This window comes from Cutaneotrichosporon cavernicola (genome assembly GCF_030864355.1).
Source record: "Cutaneotrichosporon cavernicola HIS019 DNA, chromosome: 3".
Lineage (NCBI taxonomy): Eukaryota > Fungi > Basidiomycota > Tremellomycetes > Trichosporonales > Trichosporonaceae > Cutaneotrichosporon > Cutaneotrichosporon cavernicola.
The window spans coordinates 744,907-766,986 of record NC_083395.1 but is presented as its reverse complement, the minus strand read 5'-3'; the positions used below and the strand labels follow the sequence as shown (position 1 = coordinate 766,986).

The window sequence follows — 22,080 nt, the reverse complement described above, 5'->3', positions numbered from 1 at the left end:
GAGCGTAGAGGAGGAGACGTAGGTTGGGTGGCGGTTGGTGGACTTCTGGCGGAAGGGCCCGGAGATTGAACCGTGTCCGGTGAAATGTCTGATCTGCGATTCGGCAGCTTGATCGTCATATCTCACTCTTGCTCTATCGTCTATCTCTTAGCCATCTAAGCCCATCTATTCCATCGCCCTCATAGCCCAAACCGCCTGGGCTCTACGCGCGCCCAAGACCACCCCACTTCTCCGTGCCCCCCGCTCTCCTCAATCCCGAGCTCGCCATGTCCCTCCCACGCCTCCTCACCGCCATCAGGGCCCTCCCACCCACACCCTTCCGGACGACGGGACAGCCGCAACTCTTCGACGCGCTCGAGGGTATCGTTGCGCGTACGCTCTCACTTCCCGCCGACGCGGGGGATGCCGCGATCGAGGCCAAGCAGGCGGGGATGAGCGACAGCATGCGCCGGCGAGTTAAGGCGGCTGAGGATGCTTTGGGTGCCATTGAGGCCAATAAGGCTTTGGACAAGGTGAGTGTTGACGAAGTGCCTCAGAGACGTGTGGACCGGAACAGGTTGAAGTGCAAATGTAGAGGGTGCGGTCGGTGTGCGGACTGGGACGGGAAGATGTAGCTGGGAAGGGCGGTCCAGCGGCGTGACGAGCACATGCTTGGATCGGAGGGTATCGGAGGGTTCGCCGAACCGCTTTGGTGAATGGAGGCTGGCTGGAGGGGGGGACACATCGATACGGAGGAGGCTTTGTCGGCGCTCGCGGCGCTGGTGGAGATATTCATGGCGAATACCATGTGCTCCACTGTAAGAGTCTGGTATACCAGCGTCTCGGAGGGGTTCGACTGCCAAGTGTCAACACGGGCGCGGTCCAGCGGCGACGGCCTGCGTTATGTGTACTGCACACCAATTGCCGCTGTGCACACTCATAGGCGTGATCTACGACCTACGACAACGCGGAGCTCCGCTCGTGGGCAGCTGCTTGCGGCCTCCCATCGTCCTCGCGCCTCATTGAACCCCACCGCTCTCGAACTCTTGCTCGCGTTCTTCGCTGCCTTCTCTCGCTGCACATCCTGTGGCTCGCGCACTCGTTCCGGATTGCACTGACACCAGTACCCCACCTCGTACAACCTCCTCCACCCCGCCCACGACCCAGAGTACTACGAGCGTATGCTCACAGGTGTGCGCCGCTCTCAGCAGGGAATCGGGCGCAGCTGGTGGAAGCGCTTCTTCCAGGTGCGCGGGTCGGCGTAGTGTTGTGTTATTATGTATTTATGACTACGTTTGCCTGGTGGAACGGTGGAGGGATCTGGGCGCAAGGCTCATGCATGTTCGTAACATATCGCTCCTGTCCTCGAGAGAGGGCGGTGGATATTGAAGGTTGGGGGCCAGACCAGGCCGACACTGGGTTGCTCCGCCCACCAAACGTCAGAGCTGGGGATGGCACTGCGCTGCAAGGTAATACAATGACACCGAGTCTGGACAATCCAGACATGAGACGCGCAATGATACATTGACTAGCGCGGCTGAAGCTGAAGCCACGGAATGGTATCAGCAAATCGCCACCAAGCACTCCTGTTGAAGACGCAACGTGGTAGATCAGGCACCGCCACAGTTTCAAAATCAATCGCAACTTTTCTCGTCGGCGTTAAGTTTGGGTTGACCAATTCACACAAGTCACGTGGGATTAACCAGATTTGATCCCGTTGTAGCTCTCTCTGGCAGGCCGTCGCTCACCGTCCAAGGCCATCGGGTCGTCGCCTGGTCTCTCCATCCATCAACACCCTCTGTCCACCCCGCAGGTCGCCGCCGACCCGTACAGAGTAAAAAACCGACAAGACAAAATGGTACGCGCGCTCGACCACGACGGCGCGGACAACGGTTCAACGGGGATTAGGGTGCGCGGAAAGCCGCGAGTCCATATCGAGTTGAGAGAGAGACAAGGGCAGAGACGCACCCCGAACCCGAACCGACGTCCAAGGCTGTAATAGCAACGCTGACCCCAGGCTCTCCCCGCGCAGGTCCAGTCCGTCGCTGACGAGGGCGTCGTCAAGCTCTTCGGCAAGTGGGACGCTCAGGAGTGAGTGTTGAGTGTTGGCGGGGAAGGACATGGACGTGGACACAACGGCTTGGACAACGACAACCTCGGCCAAAGGCGACGACTGCGAAAGCGAACGCGCGCGGAGATTGGAGAGGAGAAGCGATAGCGAGGGGCAGCCAAGACGGGGAGCGACGGAGTTTGCCGAGACGAGCTGGTTCAGGTTCGGGTATCGAGCAGGCGAGCGACCGACAACCGACAACGTCCGCCACGGCGTCCATGTCCAGTCCAGTCCCGTCCCGTCCCGTCAGCGGGCACTATCAGTGAGCGTACTAACCCCCAGGATCGAGGTCAAGGACATCTCGCTCACCGACTACATCAACGTCAACCACGCCGTCTATGTCCGTGAGTAGAACCCACCGAAAGTCGTAGAACGACATCTGACATTGCAGCCCACACTGCCGGCCGCTACGCCAAGAAGCAGTTCGCCAAGGGCCGCATGCCCATTGTCGAGCGCCTCGTCAACGCCCTCATGATGAACGGCCGCAACAACGGCAAGAAGATCATGGCTGTCCGCATCGTCCAGCACGCGTTCGAGATCATCCACCTCGTTACCGAGCAGAACCCCATCCAGGTTCTCGTTGACGCCATTGTCAACACCGGCCCCCGTGAGGACTCGACCCGTATCGGCTCGCAGGGCACTGTCCGTCGCCAGGCTGTCGACGTCTCGCCCCTCCGCCGTGTCAACCAGGCCATCAGCCTCCTCACCATCGGCACCCGCGAGTCGGCGTTCCACAACTCCAAGTCGGTCTCAGAGTGCCTCGCCGATGAGCTCGTCAACGCCGCCAAGGGCTCGTCCAACTCGTACGCTATCAAGAAGAAGGACGAGCTTGAGCGTGTCGCCAAGTCGAACCGGTAAACGACTCGACTGGGGCACACTAGGACCATCTCGTGGTGGCCCGTGTACTTGCGTTCTGCCGGTAGGAAGCTCGGCGGACGTGTACGAGTGTGGTGTAGCGATGGAGGAGGGGCTGGGATGGGCCGTAGCTCTTTCTGCATCGAATCTTCTCATCATGAGTATATTATGGCATGTTGGGCAAGTGGGGGATGAGGTGAGGGTGTCACCGTCGATCTGCTTGCGTCTGGAGCTTCTCTGTAATCTACAACCGGAGTAGCGTCGTGTCATTTAGGAGGGTTTACAGGCCACTGGGGGCTTTGCCACCTAGCGCCAGCCAAACTTGGATGACTGATAGGAACTCACAGGTGGAGCCACAGTTGGACCTTGTCGGCGTTTACATCCGTGTGAGGGTCGCGTGGAAAGTGTGAGGGTCACGTGGTATCCATAAGTCATCTGATCGACGTTTCTTCCTTGCTTTGTCTGTTGAGAATCACACCAATAAATACACGTCATCCATACATACGTACTACTCATGGGCGATTAGTATCGTCAAATGCATCCACTCTAACTACCGTCGGTAGCCCTAGTCTAGGCCCACACCAATCACAAAGGGCTAAACCCAACATTGTCGCATGGGTTAGGGGGTTAGGGGGTTAGGGGGTTAGGGTTAGGGGGTGAGGGTTAGGGGGTCATGCACGTCCCACAAACGCAAATTGCCGCCACGATTCCGCATTTCCGGAACGCCCACCATTTCGCATCGCATCAATGAGACGACATTACCCCCTTGTCTTTGGTAGGTCACACTGTCGTTTACGCCGAGCTTTGGAGCGGCCAATGCTGCTGCAGGCCTCTCGTGCACGAAGTGGGCAGAGGAGGAGCGCTGATATCTCCGTGTGGCAGAGGAGATGCGGCCGTGACTGATGAGTCTGCTGATGTAATTAAGACAAATTCTAGCCATACCAATAAGACTACGTGCAGAGTTGCATACGTCAGGTGTCCCGAGGAACTAAAGGAAGGTAATTACGGCATGGTTATTCTACCAGTAGTACCAGTATACCAGTACACACTCCCAACCCAACCCGCCTCCACCCTCCCGCGCTTACCACAATTGTTATGCCCATACCACGGCCCCTGCCGCCCCTCATGTTAGCGTGATGTACCGCTGAAAGTCACAAACGTCTTCAATACTTTGCCACACCAGGCCGTTGTTCATTTCTTCGACTCTACAATCTTGGCGGTCTTCCCATCGACTCTGTCGCGGTGGTCTTATCCAACACAAACGGCGGGACTGGCAAGGGTCACCCCGTCAACTATCCCGTTATATACCAGACATCTCCCCACCCACCCGTGGCGATTCACTTCTCTATCGACATCGACGTTACTCTGCCGTGAACACCACATCTACGCTCTCCCCGCTGCCACCGGCCATCTCGAAGCCGAGGATGGTACTCAGTGACGAGGCTTCTGGCCTACGCGGGGCGCAATCGCCTCTTTCCCAAACCCAGTGGCATTGTAATCCCCACTCTCATCCACAACAGCAGCACCCGCCTGCCTCACCCAAAGACGACAAGCACCGCGTCATTTTTCCGCGCACACACAGTAACACGTTCATCTTCCCAATCCGCTCCTTGTACAGCCACAACACAGCCGCAGGTGTGGGTGCGAACTTGAGCTCGCCAACATCGCCTGTCATGGTAAGCGATATCGAGAACGACGGGAAATCGATCCCGGATGCGATGATGGCTATGCTCGAGAACACGAGCTGCGATACCGGGTCGTCGCCGAAAAGTACGGCGATGCTGAACCACCGGTCCCCTATGATCATCTCGGAAAAGAGCGAGCGCGAGCTGCCGTTGCAGGGCCGCACGACTCTGGAATCGGACGACGCGGGCGTCACCAACCTCGTCAACGACTTCTCTGGCATCATCCGTCTCGGTGACGCACCGCAGAGCGAGACGACGGTAGGGGGCTTGTCTACAATTCTGCGGCCTGCCACAGCGAAGGCCACGAGCGTTGCCGCAGGGATGCCACGCCACCGCGATGGGGACGCGGATATTGGTAGGCTGCTTCACACGGGCACACAGACAAGCTCTGGGAGCATGAGCGCCCAGACGCGCGACTCGGTGCCCAACTTTGTCAACGATCAGGCGCAAACGAGCACGTCGCAGACCCGAACACGGCGGTGCTCTCTGCCCGGGGAAGACGGGGCCACCATGTCCTCTGACGAGGGCGTGACCGAGGGACCGTTTACGACGTCCCGATTCAACCACGTCACAACGGAAGACGGACATTATGTCGTCGTCGGCCGTGAGGGCACGCTGCAGCGGTGCGAGGATGAGCCGATCAGGATGCCAGGTGCCGTACAGGGCTTTGGTGTGCTGATCCTGCTAGAAGAGGACTACGACACGGGTGACATGACCGTACGCCAGGTGTCCGAAGTGAGAAACCCCGAGATCCTTACTCACCTCAGAACTCTACGGAACTGCTCGGTCTGTCACCGCAGTATCTTTTTGGTCTGCCGTGCTTCTCCGACGTCCTTACCGACGACCAGGACGACGCGCTGCGCGACATCATCGAGTCTCTGCCGTACTCCGACGGCCAGGTGTCCGAGCCGGCATCAGGGTACGAGGTCCCGCAGGTGTTTCGGCTTAGTGGGTATGGTGAGCCCGGGAGCGACGACACGCGGGTCGAGGAGATGCCGGGGTTGATACCCTCGCACCGGCGCGAATGGACGTGTTGGGCTGCGGCAAGGCGTCCCAAGATGGACTCGTGGATCAAGTACGACGACCGCGGCGAACAGCTGCCCGTCCCCAACCTCGTCATGCTGGAACTTGAGCTCGAGCGCGACAACTACAACCCGCTCACTCAGCCGTTGGACTACTTCGCAGAGGAAGACATGCAGATGCCCGAGTCGGCCGAGTCGGTCATCAGCCGCGAAACTGGGCTCTACGACCGCGGGTTTTTTGCGAGTCGCGTGCGACATTCGTCCTCGGGCAGTGCGTGCGACACCTTGCCAGAGCGAATGGAGTTGTCAAGTAACAACCCGTCCTTGGAGGTGCTCAGTAACTCAACGCGCACCCGTTCGACCGGTGTTTGTGGTGTTCTGGCTCCGGCCAGCTTCGCGGACACTCCGGTGACTCTTCCCTCCAACGCGTCACCATCCGAACTGTCGTCGGGAAATACACTTCCGACGACAGCACAGGTGTTCCCTGGCGCAGCAGATTCGAGCAACCCACGTAGACGCAAGCGATATGGTCTCAAAGGCCTGGAGGAATATCCACCTGTTGAGCGCGTGCTCGACAGCACGACCAACTACGCCAAGCCGTTGCGGGCGGCACCGGGCATCGCGAGCCACAAGGACACGCGCAACTCCCGTGGGCCACGGGGGCGCGGCTCACGGCCACGGCGGAAACGCAGGACAAGTGCGGCGAGCTCGGCGGATGCGCTCGACGTCGTCGCAGTACTCAACCAAATCAACGAACAACTTGGCGGCGCGCAGGACCTTGATTCGTTCCTCAAGATCGCCGTTGGCCTCGTTAAGGATTTGTGCCACTTCAGCCGCGTTGTCGTCTACCAGTTTGACGAGGAGTACAATGGTAAGGTCGTGACCGAGCTCGTCGACTGGGGAACCACCACAGACCTGTGGAAGGGACTCATGTTCCCTGCGGCCGACATCCCTCCACAAGCGCGTGAACTGTATCGTATCAACAAGGTGAGGTTCCTGTACGACCGTAGCCAAATGACGGCGCGCCTCGTGCTGCGCGATAAGAGCGACCTCGAACACCCGCTTGACATGACGCACTGCTTCCTACGCGCAATGTCGCCCATCCACCTGAAGTACCTCGCCAACATGGAGGTTCGGTCGTCCATGTCCATCTCCATCATGGCGTTTGGCAAGCTGTGGGGCCTCATCGCGTGTCACTCGTACGGGAATCACGGGATGCGTGTGTCGTTCCCAGTGCGCCAGATGCTGTGTATTTTTTCCGACGTTATGTCCCGCAACGTCGAGCGTCTTTGGTACGCCCAGAAGCTCAAGACGCGCCAGATTATCAACACGACCGGGTTTGCTGGCATGGCGAGTTTTGGCGGCAAGTCGTCTCAACGCGGTGGTTCCAGCGACGGGCCGTTTGACTCGCCGTCGTCGCAGGGATACCTTGTGTCCAACGCCGACGAGCTTCTCGACATCTTTGATGCCGACTCGGGCATGCTCGTCATCAACGATGGGTGTAAGCTCCTCGGGGAGTGTGATAAGCCGCACGCCATGCTCGCCATCGCAGAGTATCTCGGAATTGCAAAGTTTGGCGAAATCATCGCCTCCAACTACCTCACACACGACTTCCCGGACCTCATTCTGCCTCGCGCTGCCGACACGATCGCGGGCTTGTTGTACGTCCCGCTCACCAACGAACCAGGCAAGGACTTTCTGGTGCTTCTCCGCAAGGGCCAGGTCGACGAGGTCAAATGGGCCGGCCGCCCGTTCATTAATGAAGACGTCGAAAATAAGGCCGTACTTGAGCCACGGAGCTCGTTCAAGCTCTGGGTCCAGAAAGTGACGGGACGGTCGCGCGTGTGGACCAACGATCAGCTCGACTCTGCGCATGATCTCTCCCTCATGTACGGCAAGTTTATCCGCGTGTGGCGCGAGCACCAGAACGCTATGATGTCCAACCAGCTCACGGCGATCCTGCTGTCCAACACGAGCCATGCCGTTCGTACCCCGCTATCCCAGATCATCAACACGCTCGAGCTCGCACTCGCTGGCAACCTCGACTCGGACACACGCAACATGCTCGAGAACAGCCACAACGCATCACGCGCGCTCCTGTTCCACGTGCACGACCTGCTGGACCTAACTCGTATCGAGACAGGCAACGAGACGGCGTTCAACGACCCTTTCGACATCAAGCAGACTATCGGTAACACAGTTCGCCTATACCAAACCGAGACCCAACGCCGCGGGATCCAGTTCGTGGTCACCATGGCCGACGACCTGCCGCAAATGGTCATCGGGGATTCGCGCAAGATCAAGACGGTTGTGTCCAACCTCGTTGCAAACGCGGTCAAGTACACTCGCGAGGGCTCGATCGAGGTGACATGTGGACTCGAACCTAAGGGACAGCCCACTCCAGACTCGGTCTCGATCGAGATCACCGTCAGTGACACGGGTTGCGGTATTGCCCCAGAGAAGCTCGAGGCCATGTTTGTCACCCTCGAGGGCGCCGAGGACCGCGCCGACGGTGGCAGCGTTGGGCTCGGGCTCGCCGTCGTTGGGCGTATTGTCGAGCAGCTGCACGGCCAACTGCGCGCCGAGAGCAGGGTCGGCAAAGGAACAAGGTTCTACTTTACGTGCACCATGGGCGTCAATGCCGACTTCCAGCCGAACGGCTCTGGATCTGGCGGCCTCCTGCTCGAGCACGCCAACCCACCTAAGGTCCATCCGTCGAGCAAGCGGCCGTCGGTATCGGTGGCGACGGCATCGCTCGACCACACTAAAGACCGTCCCGACCGCGCTGCGGCCTCGACAACCGTGCCAGCTGTCGAGGCTGTGCGAACCCCGCCCCTCCGATCAAAGATTGGCCCGAAGGGCGGACCGCAGCTGCGAATCCTGGTAGTAGAGGACGATATTATCAACAGCCAAATCCTCCAGAAACGTCTCAAGATGGACAATCACATTGTCCACGTCGTCGAGAATGGGCAGGAGGCTGTCGACACGATCGCAGCCGATTGGGACTTTGACGCGGTCATCATGGACATCCAGATGCCTATCCTGGACGGGTATGGGGCTGCGGCGGCGATCCGGGAACTCGAGACTAAGAATCCTGCGTCTGGGATCGAACCCGTGCACATCGATGGGCGTTTACCAATCTTCGCGCTCAGCGCAAGCTTGTATGAGGAGGATAGGGTGAATCTCGGCACCCACTTTGACGGGTGGCTTCTCAAGCCGCTCCAGTTTAACAGACTGCGCGCGCTGCTCGCTGCACTGATTGACAGCGAGAAGCGCGTGCAGGAAATATACAGGCCGGGGGAGTGGGAGCGCGGCGGATATTTTCGTGATGGGTGGAAGGTGTAGCACCAGGGCAAGAGGAAGTTGTACCATCGGATTTGGAACATGCATTTATAGCAGTTGCAACGAGAAGGGCAGAGTAGCCAAATGCGGTCCAGCAGCGCAGACAAAATTGTGGAGACGGCAATGCAATGGAGCGACGCGTTGAACGTTACTGGTATCAGCTTGCGTCAAGTTGTGTTTCGTGACATGTGCTGTGTGAGTGTGAGCTTAGGTGACAGAGCTCGACCAGTAAACGAAGAATAATTCCCTAAACGTCTATCAGCTCAACGGTTATCTCGGCCTCCGCAATCCATCCCAAGCTCGCCGGCCGCCCCGACCTGCTTCCACGCTGTGACTGTGACGGGCCCGTTCCGGTTCGATGTTTCAGGTGAGCGCGGCGTAGATTCTCCAAGGCGAAACCCGAACCACAACGGCGTCGACGGAGATTCCCCAGGTCCGTTGAATATGTATTCCAAACTCTGCGTTCTGGTTCACCTGTTCGAAGAGAGGCCTCCGTTAAAGGAGCCTGCTTTACCAGCATGGCGCATGAATGGTAGTTCACTGACGCCCTCTCCGTGTCGAGTGTCGCTCTCCAGAATTCTCATCTTGACAATCTTTAGGGATAATCATCTTTAGAGAGGACCAACTCCGAGTATTCGTACAACCGCCTAGAGGTCAGTAGTTGAACGTTAGCGGTGTATAAAACTCGGCCGAGGAAAGGCATTCTGCTCTAGGTGGTTCAGCCAAGGTCAGTTCACCACAATACAGTATTTCCACCAACTGGCCTTGATTTCCGACTTTCGTTCCGGCACCTGCACGATCTACACCTCTCTGCATCACACTGCAATGGATTCGACAGTATACGCTGGGCAGAGAGCCCTGTTACACATAATGCTACACGACAGTCTAGCGACAGCTCTAGCGGCGACCTCCATTCTTTTTCTTCTTGCGGTCGTCGTCTGAGAACTCGTCGGCACGCTTGTCGTCTGCGCGCTTGGCCTTGCGCTCCAACGCGTCCCACGACTCGCCACTCTCGTCGGAGAAGTCACCGCCGCTGCCATCCGAGTCGTCGTCGTCATCGTCAGAGAAGTCCGACTCCGAGTTACTCTCATCCTCGTCAAAGTCGTCGCTCTCGTCCTCGAACACGGAGCCCTCGGAGCTCTCATCCTCCGCATCCGACTCGCCGTTGCCCACGAGGAACTCCCAGCCGCCCATACTGTAGAACTCGTATGGGTCGTCGTTAATCGTCTTCATAATCTGAGGCCATGACAGGTTGACGGGACCCTCAGAGATAGGAATGTCGACGGAGCTGGAGTCAACGACGTACAGAACACCAAACTCACTCAAGCCACTCCTTGACATTGTCCAAGTGTACGACGGGAATCGAGTTGATCGCGGTTGGTGCCTTCTTGAAGTCGTTGAACACGAACACCATGTCGAACGCCTTAAGGCCAAATTGGACACGTTCAAAGTGGACGGTCTCGATTTCTGAGAGCGTGATGACAGTGAACGGCATCTCGCTCAAATGGACGAGGCAGTCGGTCGTCGGCATTAATGTGACGTTGGTGCGGTGTGGCACACCGCTGAAGCCGAGCTCGCGGAACGGCACATCGACCTCGATCTCGTACTGCTGTTGCTGGGCGGCGTCCGAGACGCGCTTTGCGAACGCCTGGAACATCTTGTCCAGCTCGGCGCGCCTCCGGCGGTCCTCTTGCTCCTGCTCGATCTCGTCCTCGTCGCCGTAGCGAGCCTTGCGTCGCTTGCCGGTGGTCTCATCGAAGTTCATGTCGGACACTTCGCGGTAGAACTGGACGTCCCATGTCTTCTTCTTGCCGATCATGATTGGCGCCTTGAGGTGGACATGCAGGAGCACAATGAGTTCCTTCTCGCTGGGCTGGAAGAACAAATGCTTCATGTTACTGAACAGCAAGTCGATCTTGTGGTCCTTGTCTGGGGTCTTGCCGGGCATGGTGTCGGGACGGAAGCGGATGCCGTTGGAATGTATCTCGAGATTGCCATCCATCTTCTTGCCCTCCATGTTTGGGCGGGGGAAGAGGTTCTTGAGCACGTACGGATGCCGGCCCTTGATTTCAATCAGTCGCTCCTGCTCGATGACATCCGCCATCTCCTTGCGCTCAGCCTCGCGTTTGGTCGCCGCCTTCTTCAGCTCAGAAATCTGAGTGAAGACTTTTTCAATGTGACGCTTGTCCTTGGACCTGAACGTGAGGGAACGCACAAACGTGGCGTCGGGGTCCTCGAAGGGCTTGGAAGTCAGCCATAGATGAGATACTCAGTCGCTCACCATGTCCTCCTTTTTGCCCGCAATCTGACCTGGCGACTGGAAGTTGATGCGCAGGGCAAGATGCTCGGCCTCCTCAATCTTGGAGACATTCTTGATGATCGAGACGTGGAAAGGTGTCGCGAAGCCGTTGATGGGCAAGACGACCGATTGACGTCCCTCGTCAACATAGATTCGCCGCTCGGACACAATGCTGGGAAGTTGCTCCTCACGCTTGTACGACTCGAACTTCTTAATGACCTTGCCACTGCCCTCGTCATTTCCCTTGCCACCGTTGGCCCATTTCTTCAAGCCAGCGGCTTTGCGCTGCGCGTGTAACTCTTGCTGGTGGAGCTTGATACGTTGTTCGGTCGTCGATTCGACCTGCTCGCGCTGAGCTCCACGGGTCGCCTTGACAGTTCCAGCACCGCGAGTCTTGGCTGGCGACTTCGTGGTCCCGTTGCTCACAGACTTCTTCGGCTTGGCGGCAGCCGCCTTGGGCTTGGGCTTGGGCTCAGGCTCGGGCTCGTCCTCGTCGTCCAGCTCCATGACCACGTCACGCAGCTTGACGCAGCCCTCGGTGAGAGAGGTGCCGGCGTTCGGGCCGACCTGGACGGTGTCAGAGAGGAGAAGACTGTAGCTGTACGGTTAGCGATGTCACACAGTGTCGCGCAACACTCACTTGCCGTTCTTGTCGGGAAGATCCTGTAATCCAAGAGAGATGACCAGGGTCATGTTGGTCTCCAGCTTACGCTCATTCTTAGGGGCAAGTAAGAAGGAGCTGTCTCGGTACTCAAGTCCACACGCGAACCCAATGTTCTTGGGAAAGTGTCCGCCCAGTCCGCGCTCCTGGAACGCCGCGTGGGCGGTATTGTAGAGGTCTCTGACGGCCACACCTGCTTTGCACATCTTGATCACCTCTAAGCGCACGTCCAATAGAGTGGAGAAGTTGGACTCCTGCTTCTGCGCCGGCGTCAGAATCTGGCTTCGTGTCTTTGCTTACCTTGGAGGGGTTGATCATGAATGTCCGCGCGGAGCTAGCACAGTATGACTTGTAGCGAATGCCCAGGCTGGAGAGGATGACGCCAGGCTTGAGGGGGTTCTCGTTCGAGTATGCCGACACACGCAGGTCGTACTCGCCACCCGACTGGATGATGGGCGAGTAGACCCAGTCAGTGTTGGTAAAGTCGACGTTCGCCAGCTTAGGATTCTTGTTCCACAGCTTCATGTCCGCACCCTTGTCGTCGTTGCCAATCTTCTCCTCGACCAGTTGAGAGAATGCCTCGTGGGTGATCTCCGTGCCACGGTCGATTAACGCCTCCATCTTCGACTTGAAGTACTTCTCCATACACGTCGAGACTAAGCGCGCAGCAGTGACGGTCGCGTCCTGTAGCATGTTAGCAGCTACTTCGGCTGTACTCACAATCTCGTCCTGGTCCTTGACGGCAAGGACGGCCGACATAGCAACAGTGACGTCCACAGTCTGGAGGCCTCCTTTGGCTTCCGCAATGCTGACGTCAGCCACGCCATCACCAGGTCGCCGTTTCCACTCACGCTGTGTTCCACTCATCGGAAAGCTTGCCGCTCGTCTTGTCTTTGGGAATGACGCCGAGCTTCATGTCGGCGAGCGACAGGATGAGGTCAGGGATGACGCGAGCCGTGGATTCATCCTTCGGGGCGCGCACTCTCACGTCGATCTCGATCCCTTGTTGTGACTGAAGTTGGCGCAAGATCTTCGCTGGCATGTCAGCTGCAAGACTGCGCACGGTACTAACCTTTTGACGAGCTGCACACGAACGTGATCTTCTTGGACGACTTCCAGACAATGATGATCGTGGAAGGGAACTCGAAGCCTAACAAGTAGGTCTGCGGGATGAGTCAGCTCAAGCCAACACACCTGGCCAAGGTGGGTCGCACTCCGTCACCGCAGGCTTTCGTCGACTCACCTGGAGCGCTGCGGTCTTGTTGAATGACGCCGAGTCGTCACCTGCGTCGCCGAGAAAGATCTGGATCGCATCGACTTGTGCGAGTTCTGCTGTGTCCCCCAATGGTTTCTGGAGAATGGGGTCGCCGGCGGCCAGGAAGGTTGCAACATGACAAACGAGCAACAGTGTCAGGCATCAAGGCGCAAGCGTCAGCTCAACTCTACTGGATGCCCGATAAGTCGCCACGACGCACCTCCAGCGCGTCAAAGATCTTACTGGCGCGCTTGAAGAAGACAGCGGAGTCCAGCTTGACGTCGGACATGGTGGTGGAGGTGGAGTGGAGGCGCCGAACGCGTCGGAAGGGAGGGGTTGGTTAATCGGCGCGGGAGTTGAGTCCGCGCTATGCGCCGGTTGTCGCCAGTGAGAGAGTGTGAGGAGTTTTGAAAGGCGAAGAGGGAAGGTGGCAATAGGTGTTTATACCGTGCTGACTCTCTACCAAACTACTGTATCAGCCGTAAGTTAGATTGATATTGTGACGTCCTCTACGCGTCGCAGTCAGTCATCCCCCATCACTCAGGACGCGCCTAACTCCGCCTCACCTAATCGGCATTATTCTATGTGGCAGCCATGTTCCTGACCTCCACTTGAGTGCTCCAGTGTCGATCGCTCTCAACCCGGGGCCTTCAACATACTGCATCACACAGCACCAAACTACCATGCCCCCAAAGAAGGGCGCTAACACAGGCAAGGCGGCCGCCAAGGCCGCCAAGAAGGAGAAGCAGGCGTCCAAGGCGGCGAAGAAGGAGGCCGCTGCTATCAAGGCTTCGTCAAAAGGCAAGGGCAAGGCGGCCAAGGAGGAGGACGAGGAGGACCTCGACGCGATCCTCGACCGCTACAAGGCGGAGATCGAGGCGGTGAGCTATGTATTCTGTATGTCTGACGGTTAGCTTACCGCGAACACGGTGACAACGCTCGAGACCCCACCGCCGCCGCGCACTGGTGCACTGTTCTTGCCGTCGCCATCGACGCTGTCGTCAGAAAGCAACCACCTGTACCTTATCTTCGGGGAGTACTTTGACGGGCAGCGCGCCACATTCTACCCTTCCGTACTGCGATATGACGTGGGCAAGGACGAGTGGCGAGAGTACAAGAGCGGGAACGCGCCGGCGCCCCGCAGCAGTGCCGCAGGTGTGGCAGGAGCGGGGCTGGCCGAGGGCGGGGGAATCCTCATTTTTGGCGGGGAGTACGCGAGTCCGACGCAGACGAGCTTCCACCACTACCGCGACATGTGGTTGTTCTCATGCAAGACACACAGCTGGGAGAAGATCGATTTCAAGCGCGGGCCCACTGGCCGCAGCGGGCACCGCATGGTGCTATGGAAGAACTACGTGGTTCTGTTTGGCGGATTTATCGATGTCGGCGTGAGGAGTGAGTTAGATGTGTGGCGGGGGCGTAGTTAGCTGAGGGAGGGGTGGTGGTGATGACCAGAGGCGTGCTGACGGTAGCCAACTACCTGTCCGACCTGTGGGTGTTTGACATGGACACATTCCGGTGGCATCAGATAGAGCACATTGACAAGGATCGCGCTCCCGGCCCACGCAGCGGCTTCTCCTTCATCCCCTGCCCAGAGGGGGCCATACTGTATGGCGGTTACCGCAAGGAGTACGTCAAGGGCACAAGACCAAAGGGCATGCCACTTGACGACTGCTGGCTGCTGCGCATGGACGCAGACTTGTCGCAGCTCAAGTGGGAGCGCCGGAAGAAGGTCGGGTACGCGCCAACCCTGCGCTCGGGCGCGTCCATGGCGTACTGGGCGAGCAAGGGTATGGGTGTGCTCTTTGGCGGCGTGCTGGACGAGGAGAAGGATGAGGAGAGCATGGAGTCAGTGTTCTACAATGACCTGTGAGTGTGTGGTTGTGGTAGCGGTGTGTGGTGGTGTGGCGTGTGAAGGGCGTGTGGAGAGCATGTGGAGGCTCCCTATGTGAGAATTGGCTGACATCAGTTTCGCGTACAACCCAGCCGGAAATGGGCGGTGGTCCAGTCTGAACCTGAAGAAGAAGAAGAAGAAGGGCGGTAAGCGGCGAGCACGGAAGGCCATTGCAATTGAGCAGAGGAACGGCGACGACGATGCCGACATGGACATGGCGGATGAGCAAGGCGACGGCGACGGCGACGGCGATGAAATGGTAACAAGAGAGCCCAGTCCGTCACCCTCCCCCATGCCTGTCGACGACGACGACGACGACGACGATGACGACGACCCGCAAAAGACCGTCCCCCTGACTCGGTACAACGCGATGCTTGCCATCATCAAGAACACCCTATTTATCTACGGGGGGATTTTCGAGACGGCTTCTCCTGCCCGCGAGTATACGCTGGACGACTTTGTGACCCTCAACCTGGAAAAGTTGGACCGCTTCAACCATTTACGCGGAACAGGGATCGACGAGATGGTCTGGGCTGGCAGCGATGACGAGGACGGGCAGTCCGACTCTGAGGACGACGAAGACGATGATGAAGACGAGGAGGATGAGGAGGAAGAGCTCGCTGCACTCGAGGACGAGGAGGAGGGCGACGGCGAGGCGCGCGAGGCGGCACACGCCGCTCTCAGTCAGGCGGAAAAGGACGCGCTGCGACGTGAAGCGACAAAGTTCATGGGTGTGTCTAAGGACGCTGGACGGACCGAGGACGACGTGCTTTCCACCCCTTTGCCAGGCGAGAATTTGCGCATGTTCTATGAGCGCACAAGGGAGTACTGGGCCGGCATGGCGTACAACCGCAGTGGGAACCGTGGGAAAACACTGCGGCGGGAAGGATTCCGTGAGTCAAGTGATAAGGGTGAGAGCAAGAGAGCTGACACCAGACCTCGCAAGCGCGCGGTACGATGAGTACCGGCCCGTCCTCGAGGAGATCCAGCGCATCCAGCGCGAGGCGGAGCTCGACGCCGCTGCGGTCGCTGCCAGCAAGCGCACGACGATGGGTGTCGTCGGCGAAGGCGGACGCAACCGCCGCTAGTATGCCATGCATCTATTCTACACTATCGTCTACAACATCGGTGTCTCAGGCGTATGGACATGCCGAAGTCTCGATAAGCCGGACGGAAACTACTGCTCCTCCTTCTCGCCGTCGCCCTCGAACATGTGGGCGAGGCCCTCGGCAGCCTCGTCGCGCTGCGTTTCGAACACCTCGAACGCCGTGCGCTCGCCCTTGGCCAGCTGCGCCTCGCGGCCCTTCTGGCCGACCTTACCAAGACCCGCAGCCCAGCCCTTCTGGCGCGCGTACGCTTCCGGCGAGCGGTCGAGGAGCACCTCGAGGTCGGCGTCAGAGATGATCTTATCGGATGCGTCGGCGACGTTGATCTCCTCGCCGTCGAGGTCAAGTAGCGCGCGTGCCATGTCCGCGGTTGACTGCCCTCGGGTACTGGATCGGCCGAGTAACACGCGCCCGTTCTCGTCAACGACCTTGCCAAACTTGCCCTGCTGGATTACGAGGGCCTCGAGCTTGCGCTTGTCTCCCGCCTTCTGCAGGATCTTCGTCTCGACGGTGTCTGTTGTCAGTCGGACTGCATGAGACAAGGCCGAGGAAGACGTACGCTCAGACACCAGACGGAAGATGAGGACAGGCTTGGTCTGGCCGATACGGTGCGCACGGTCCTGCGCCTGCAAGTCCATCTGGGGATCTGCAAGTCAGCTACGACTGATGTGACGAACCCACTCCAGTCCTGGTCGAAGAAGATGACCGTATCGGCCGCCACCAAGTTGATACCAAGGCCACCAGCACGTGTGCTGAGGATGAACAGCTTGCAGGCGTCGGGGCTGTCCCCGCCGTTGTTGAACTCGTCCATCTGTGAGCGACGTTCTTCCTGTGTCGTGGTGCCGTCGATACGACACAGCTTGATGCCCTTGTACAGGGTGGCCCAGTCTTGCTATGACGAGTTAGACATCTGGGGTTCGAGAAACTCACAATAATGTCGAGCATGGTCGTGAACTGCGAGAAGATCAGGACCTTGTGGCCCTTGGCGAAGAGTGCATCGAGGAGGCGGTTCAGAAGCAGCATCTTGCCACTAGCATTGATTAACCTCTCGTCAACAATCTCCTCCCCCGTTTCCGGGTCTGTGGGCCAGTAGAAAAGGAAAGGATGGGACGAGATCTTGCGCAGCTGCATGATAAGGTTCTGCAAGCGCATGTTGTTGACCGTCTTGACTGCACGTCAGCGCGTGTACTTACGCGGAAGCTCACTGGCATTGTTGATCTGCAGCGCCTGCTGCTCCTTGGTTGAATGACCCTTCGGCTTGGCCATGACGGCCTTTGTCCCAGCAGCTTTCTCAAGGTTGCGTATGTATTTGTGGTCGTTCTCTTCGATGCGGTAATTGATCTCAGCCTTGTCACGTGTGGCGCGGCCGGCTGTCTCCTGGCTTGGCGTCTCTCCGTCAAGGAGAGACTCGACATCCTCGGCGTCCAGGTTCACGCCAGCGATGGCGTTAATCAGATACTGGCGGTGGTTCCGGGTCAGGATCGCGTGATAAAAGTCCTTCTGTTGTTGGGTAAGAGGAGCGTAGAGGAGGTACTCCTTCTTGGGAGGCAGGCCACGCTCAACCTCCGACTTGAGGCGTCGTAGGAGGAACGGTTTGAGGATGGCATGCAGAGACGTGACAATGGCAGTCTTGTCGAGTAACCCCTCCGACCCCATGTCGCCCAGATTAAACCACTGCTGGAACGCGTCCAGGTCATCAAAGATGTCTGGCAGGATAAAGTTGAGGAGCGACCACAGCTCAGCGAGGTTGTTCTGGAGTAAGCATCCACACAGACGAACGCAACTAACATGAAGGGGCGTGCCCGTGAGAATCATGCGGTTGGCACTCGTGTACGACTTGAGCTCACGGATGAGCCTGTCGTCAGCGTTGCAAGGCAGTCCACTCACTTGCAATCGAGGTTCTTGAGTCGATGCCCCTCGTCCACTACAATGAACTTGAACAGCAGCCCACTGAGATGCTTCTGGTCGTTGATGCAAATCTCGTACGTCGTCACAATGATCGGGTATGTGTCGGTGGTGTTGGTGCCACGCCTGAACTTGTAATGTGCGGAAGCAGGCCGCTTCTTGCCCTTGCGGTACACGTTCTCGCGGATGTTGCCGACATTCGAGTTGGGCGGCGGTTGGAGGCGTGTCGCGCGGATTTCAGCGCGCTCATCTTGCGTGCCGTGGTACATCACAACGGGGATGGAAGGGGCGAACTTCTCAAACTCGGAAATCCAGTTGTGCAGAACAGAAAGCGGACAGACGATGAGGAATGGTCCCCATGTCCCTTTGGCACGGAGGTGGGCGAAGAAAGAGATAGTCTGCAGAGTCTGATGTCAGCGGGGCATGGGTGGGCGCATACCTTGCCGAGACCCATCTCATCAGCGAGAATGCCGTTGAGACCGTTCTCATACAGCGAGATCATCCACTGGACGCCGGCTAGCTGGTAATCACGCAGTGTCGCGCCGGTGACGAGATCGGGCTGTCGGAACGAATACTGCTTCGGCTCACCGTCGTCCTCGCGGGGCTCTGGCTTGGCCTGGGGCACCTCGAGCTTGACACGCTTGGACGAGGGCCGCTCATCGCGCCGTCTCCGCTTGAGCGGTGATGCGTCAGACTTTCCTCCGCTGCGGGTCTCCCGGCTCGGGCCCGCCTCGGTGCGCTTCTCCCTGTTCGCACGGCGGCTCAAGGCAAGGGCCTCCGTTCTGGCCTTCTCGACCTGCTGCCGCTCCATGCGGTCACCAATGACCTTGGCGTAGATCTCCGACTTGTCCAGAAGGAACTTGAGTCTGTTGGCGCGCACGGCTTCCTTTTCAGTGAGAGTCATGCCAGGAGTGATGCGGGGAGGTGAGGTGAAGTTCATGGCGATGGTGAAATGTGATGATGAGAATGGGGACGAGTAGAGGCGTAAGAGGCATGTCAGTGGACGCTCGCACCGATGAGGAACGACCTACTTCTGGATCGACGGCCTCTGGCTCCTCGTCCTTGATCTCGACCTCGTTTGCGCCCAAATTGTCCTTGTCATTGAGGAGAGGAGGTTGGTCATGATCAGCCTCGGAGGGTGTACGTGGGGAAGAGACCATGGAGGAAGGTGCGTCATCAGCAGAGACGAGTGATGGGACGGCAGATGCGCTGGTTGTGCGCATCGTGGATTTAAGACTAATGGTAATGTACAAACTAACAACACAAACAGATGACAGACGCGTTTGGTTGCGACCATGGGACAACAGGCCATCAGGGCCACGGGCAGGGACGCGCCTTACATTGCTCAAGTTGATTCAACTCCACGTGAATATCACGTGATTTTATATGTAATGACGTTTATTTAATAATTTTATCACACGTGGTCGAAAGTGACCAAATTTCCAAAACGCCGATAGTCAAGTGTGAGTGGCAGGTTTGGACCAAGCTGGAACAGTTCGATTTCCTCTACGCACGTCTCTCGTCCTCGTCGTCCGACACCACCAACCCCACACCGCCAAAAATGTCGAAGAACGCTGCTACCGGCACCAAGTTCAGGATGTCCCTCGTGCGTCGCAGAGGACGAGCGTGTGCTGACAACAGGGTCTCCCCGTCGGCGCCATTATGAACTGCGCGGACAACTCGGGGGCCAAGAGTGAGTAGCACCGCGAACAAGTTGGGGCGAAATCTGTGGGCGAAGAGGAGAGACGGGGAGGAGAGACGGGCGGCTCTGCGCGCAACGATGTGAAGGAGCGCGCTGTGTGCGCGAATGGCGGCAGGAACAACAGGATTGCAAGACAGGATTGCAAGTTGTGTGGGAGCGATACAGAATGCCCAACTGCGCGGGCGCAAACGCAACTCTTTGACCACCACTAACGCCAGACCTCTACGTTATCTCGGTCATCGGCTTCGGTGCCCGCCTCAACCGTCTCCCCGCTGCCGCGCCCGGTGACATGATCATGGCTTCGGTGAAGAAGGGTAAGCCCGAGCTCCGCAAGAAGGTCATGCCCGCCGTCATCTGCCGCCAGCGCAAGCCCTGGCGCCGTCGTGACGGTGTCTTCCTCTACTTCGAGGACAACGCCGGTGTCATCGTCAACGCCAAGGGCGAGATGAAGGGTTCCGCCATCAACGGCCCGTGAGTCAAATACAGTTGGTGAGAGAGTTAGAGACTGACGGCAGCGTCGCCAAGGAGTGCGCCGACCTCTGGCCCCGTATCGCCTCCAACGCCGGCACCGTCGTTTAAAAAGCGGGTCTTCCGTTGGGGTATATTGGTGTACGATGCACGAGCTTCCGCCGACACAGGCATTCCAAACTCTTCGCGGCGTTGGGACTGGGCAGAGGACCTATTGCATGCTGATTACCCTCTACGATGCGGCGTGGAGAAAGGGAGCGTGGAGAAGGGGTGTGTGTCTGGGTATTATTGCTGGGTGCCAGGTGCACCAAAGAGGGGGCGGAACGATGCGTGGGGGATCGACGCGACAAGAACCAAGAAGACAAGATGGGAACGACAGATCGCGGCGAGATCAGAATTTTGTCAGGCCCCAGATGAAGCCCGCGATACCCCCGAGGTACGCGACCGAGATGGCTGCTGTCAGATACCATGAACACTAGTAGGACTTACCAAGCTTGTGGTTTGGGTGACGGCGCGACGCCGTGCCTGGGCCATAGATGCCCATCATGTTGCAGAAGACGTGCGAGACGATGGGAGGGAGGACAGAGCCTGCACGTCAGCAAGTCCGCGCCAATTGGAGAGGCGAGGCCAAAGAATGGATGGGGACCCAATCCAGCACAGAACAGCGGGACAAAGGGGAGTGGCCTAGTGTGGGCCTCACCTGTGCGAATGTAGAGGTATGACGCGAACCAGCCAAACAGCGTCGTGTACGACATCTGGAACACTTGGGTCAGCTCCGCCTGGTGGAGACGCACTGCACCCGAGTCCGGCGCGCAACAAGGCATCGTGCGTCTTCCCGCCGTCACGGTATGTCTGGAGCGCGTGGTGCGCGTGCGCTGAAGTCAGCGGTGTCGGTGGCGGTCATACCGAGGCCGAACCACAGGGGCGTGCCGAAGACGAGCCAGGAGGCGGGCAGGCCGCCGAGAATGGACACGCCGATGATGCATGAGCGGAAGAGGAGCTCCTCGGTGACCGGACCCTGCGGTCAGCGCGATTTGTTCGCGATGGGTTAGTTAGGCGCAAGCCACGGTAGAGATTGAGTCTCTCCCAAATAAGAGTAGAGACTGGCGACAGAGCTTCGAGTCCTAGGCACGACGCAACGTACCACGAGATAGTTGCGCCGCTCAGCCAAGCCCCAGTGAAACGGGCCGAACTTGGCCTGGCCCGGCAGCGTTCCATCGAACCATGACGCAACGAGAGGGCCGAGGAAGAGGGTAGGCGCGAGGAGATAGGCGAAAGGCATCTGGAGGGCCGACGAGCGCAAACCGAGGAGGTCGAGAGTAGGTACGAGCTGCATCAGACAGAACAAAGAGTTGACGTACCGCGCCGCGGACGTCATAGTTGCCAACGGTCTTGACGGTCCAGAACACACCCGCGAGGCTAAGTCGCGTGGCCATGCTCACAGCGCGCATCCTCATCCGCATCGTCGTGGGGTGGTCGCGGTGTCCGAGGGGAATGCGGCTCGCAGAGTCCTCGGCCGTGGTGCCTTTCAATGGGCGGCCGGCCCATGGGATGAGCGGGGCGATGTACAGGCTGCCCACGTAAGAGGCCGCAAAGGCGAACGCGAGCCCATTCGCAACCTTGGGCGAGATGCCAGTCTGGAGGGGGGGAGGGAGTGTGAGTATCGAGTCCAGCGTTAAAGGCATGGTTGGTGGCAAGATGAATAAGAGGGAACAAAGAAAGTAACAGTGACAACATTCAAGGTGACGCGGGGTACCCCGCATTCCATGTCGTTTGCACTCCAACCACCATCCAGCA

The 22,080-nt window shown here is 58.4% G+C and overlaps 8 protein-coding genes across 8 annotated transcripts; 5 read left to right on the top strand and 3 right to left on the bottom strand.

Annotated features, from left to right (window-relative positions):
* Positions 1 to 266: 266 nt before the first annotated feature.
* Positions 267 to 1,244, top strand: CcaverHIS019_0302950 (uncharacterized protein; the record flags this gene model as incomplete). Its single annotated transcript, XM_060598725.1, has 2 exons — positions 267 to 512; positions 1,104 to 1,244. 2 exons carry the CDS (start codon positions 267 to 269, stop codon positions 1,242 to 1,244), a joined length of 387 nt encoding a protein of 128 aa, XP_060455490.1.
* A 590-nt stretch (positions 1,245 to 1,834) lies between these two features.
* RPS5 (uncharacterized protein) lies at positions 1,835 to 2,947 on the top strand (the record flags this gene model as incomplete). Its single annotated transcript, XM_060598724.1, has 4 exons — positions 1,835 to 1,837; positions 1,997 to 2,070; positions 2,372 to 2,433; positions 2,481 to 2,947. The coding sequence occupies 4 exons, from the start codon at positions 1,835 to 1,837 to the stop codon at positions 2,945 to 2,947; spliced, it is 606 nt and encodes a 201-aa protein (XP_060455489.1).
* A 1,670-nt stretch (positions 2,948 to 4,617) lies between these two features.
* Positions 4,618 to 8,996, top strand: CcaverHIS019_0302930 (uncharacterized protein; the record flags this gene model as incomplete). The annotated part of the gene is made up of 2 exons (XM_060598723.1): positions 4,618 to 5,364; positions 5,397 to 8,996. 2 exons carry the CDS (start codon positions 4,618 to 4,620, stop codon positions 8,994 to 8,996), a joined length of 4,347 nt encoding a protein of 1,448 aa, XP_060455488.1.
* Positions 8,997 to 9,890: 894 nt separating this feature from the next.
* SPT16 (uncharacterized protein) lies at positions 9,891 to 13,497 on the bottom strand (the record flags this gene model as incomplete). The annotated part of the gene is made up of 10 exons (XM_060598721.1): positions 9,891 to 10,281; positions 10,316 to 11,235; positions 11,275 to 11,890; positions 11,933 to 12,213; positions 12,254 to 12,637; positions 12,674 to 12,761; positions 12,805 to 12,988; positions 13,026 to 13,116; positions 13,197 to 13,304; positions 13,429 to 13,497. The coding sequence occupies 10 exons, from the start codon at positions 13,495 to 13,497 to the stop codon at positions 9,891 to 9,893; spliced, it is 3,132 nt and encodes a 1,043-aa protein (XP_060455487.1).
* A 394-nt stretch (positions 13,498 to 13,891) lies between these two features.
* KEL3 (uncharacterized protein) lies at positions 13,892 to 16,190 on the top strand (the record flags this gene model as incomplete). Its single annotated transcript, XM_060598720.1, has 5 exons — positions 13,892 to 14,089; positions 14,123 to 14,603; positions 14,681 to 15,077; positions 15,178 to 15,995; positions 16,039 to 16,190. 5 exons carry the CDS (start codon positions 13,892 to 13,894, stop codon positions 16,188 to 16,190), a joined length of 2,046 nt encoding a protein of 681 aa, XP_060455486.1.
* Positions 16,191 to 16,279: 89 nt separating this feature from the next.
* On the bottom strand, positions 16,280 to 19,336 carry IRC5 (uncharacterized protein; the record flags this gene model as incomplete). Its single annotated transcript, XM_060598719.1, has 9 exons — positions 16,280 to 16,722; positions 16,768 to 16,854; positions 16,890 to 17,100; positions 17,139 to 17,377; positions 17,414 to 17,960; positions 17,997 to 18,063; positions 18,096 to 18,520; positions 18,553 to 18,999; positions 19,145 to 19,336. 9 exons carry the CDS (start codon positions 19,334 to 19,336, stop codon positions 16,280 to 16,282), a joined length of 2,658 nt encoding a protein of 885 aa, XP_060455485.1.
* Positions 19,337 to 19,674: 338 nt separating this feature from the next.
* On the top strand, positions 19,675 to 20,394 carry RPL23A (uncharacterized protein; the record flags this gene model as incomplete). The annotated part of the gene is made up of 4 exons (XM_060598718.1): positions 19,675 to 19,719; positions 19,755 to 19,806; positions 20,034 to 20,286; positions 20,331 to 20,394. 4 exons carry the CDS (start codon positions 19,675 to 19,677, stop codon positions 20,392 to 20,394), a joined length of 414 nt encoding a protein of 137 aa, XP_060455484.1.
* A 280-nt stretch (positions 20,395 to 20,674) lies between these two features.
* Positions 20,675 to 21,968, bottom strand: RCE1 (uncharacterized protein; the record flags this gene model as incomplete). The annotated part of the gene is made up of 7 exons (XM_060598717.1): positions 20,675 to 20,736; positions 20,773 to 20,871; positions 20,984 to 21,046; positions 21,078 to 21,158; positions 21,190 to 21,301; positions 21,428 to 21,613; positions 21,645 to 21,968. 7 exons carry the CDS (start codon positions 21,966 to 21,968, stop codon positions 20,675 to 20,677), a joined length of 927 nt encoding a protein of 308 aa, XP_060455483.1.
* Positions 21,969 to 22,080: the final 112 nt, after the last annotated feature.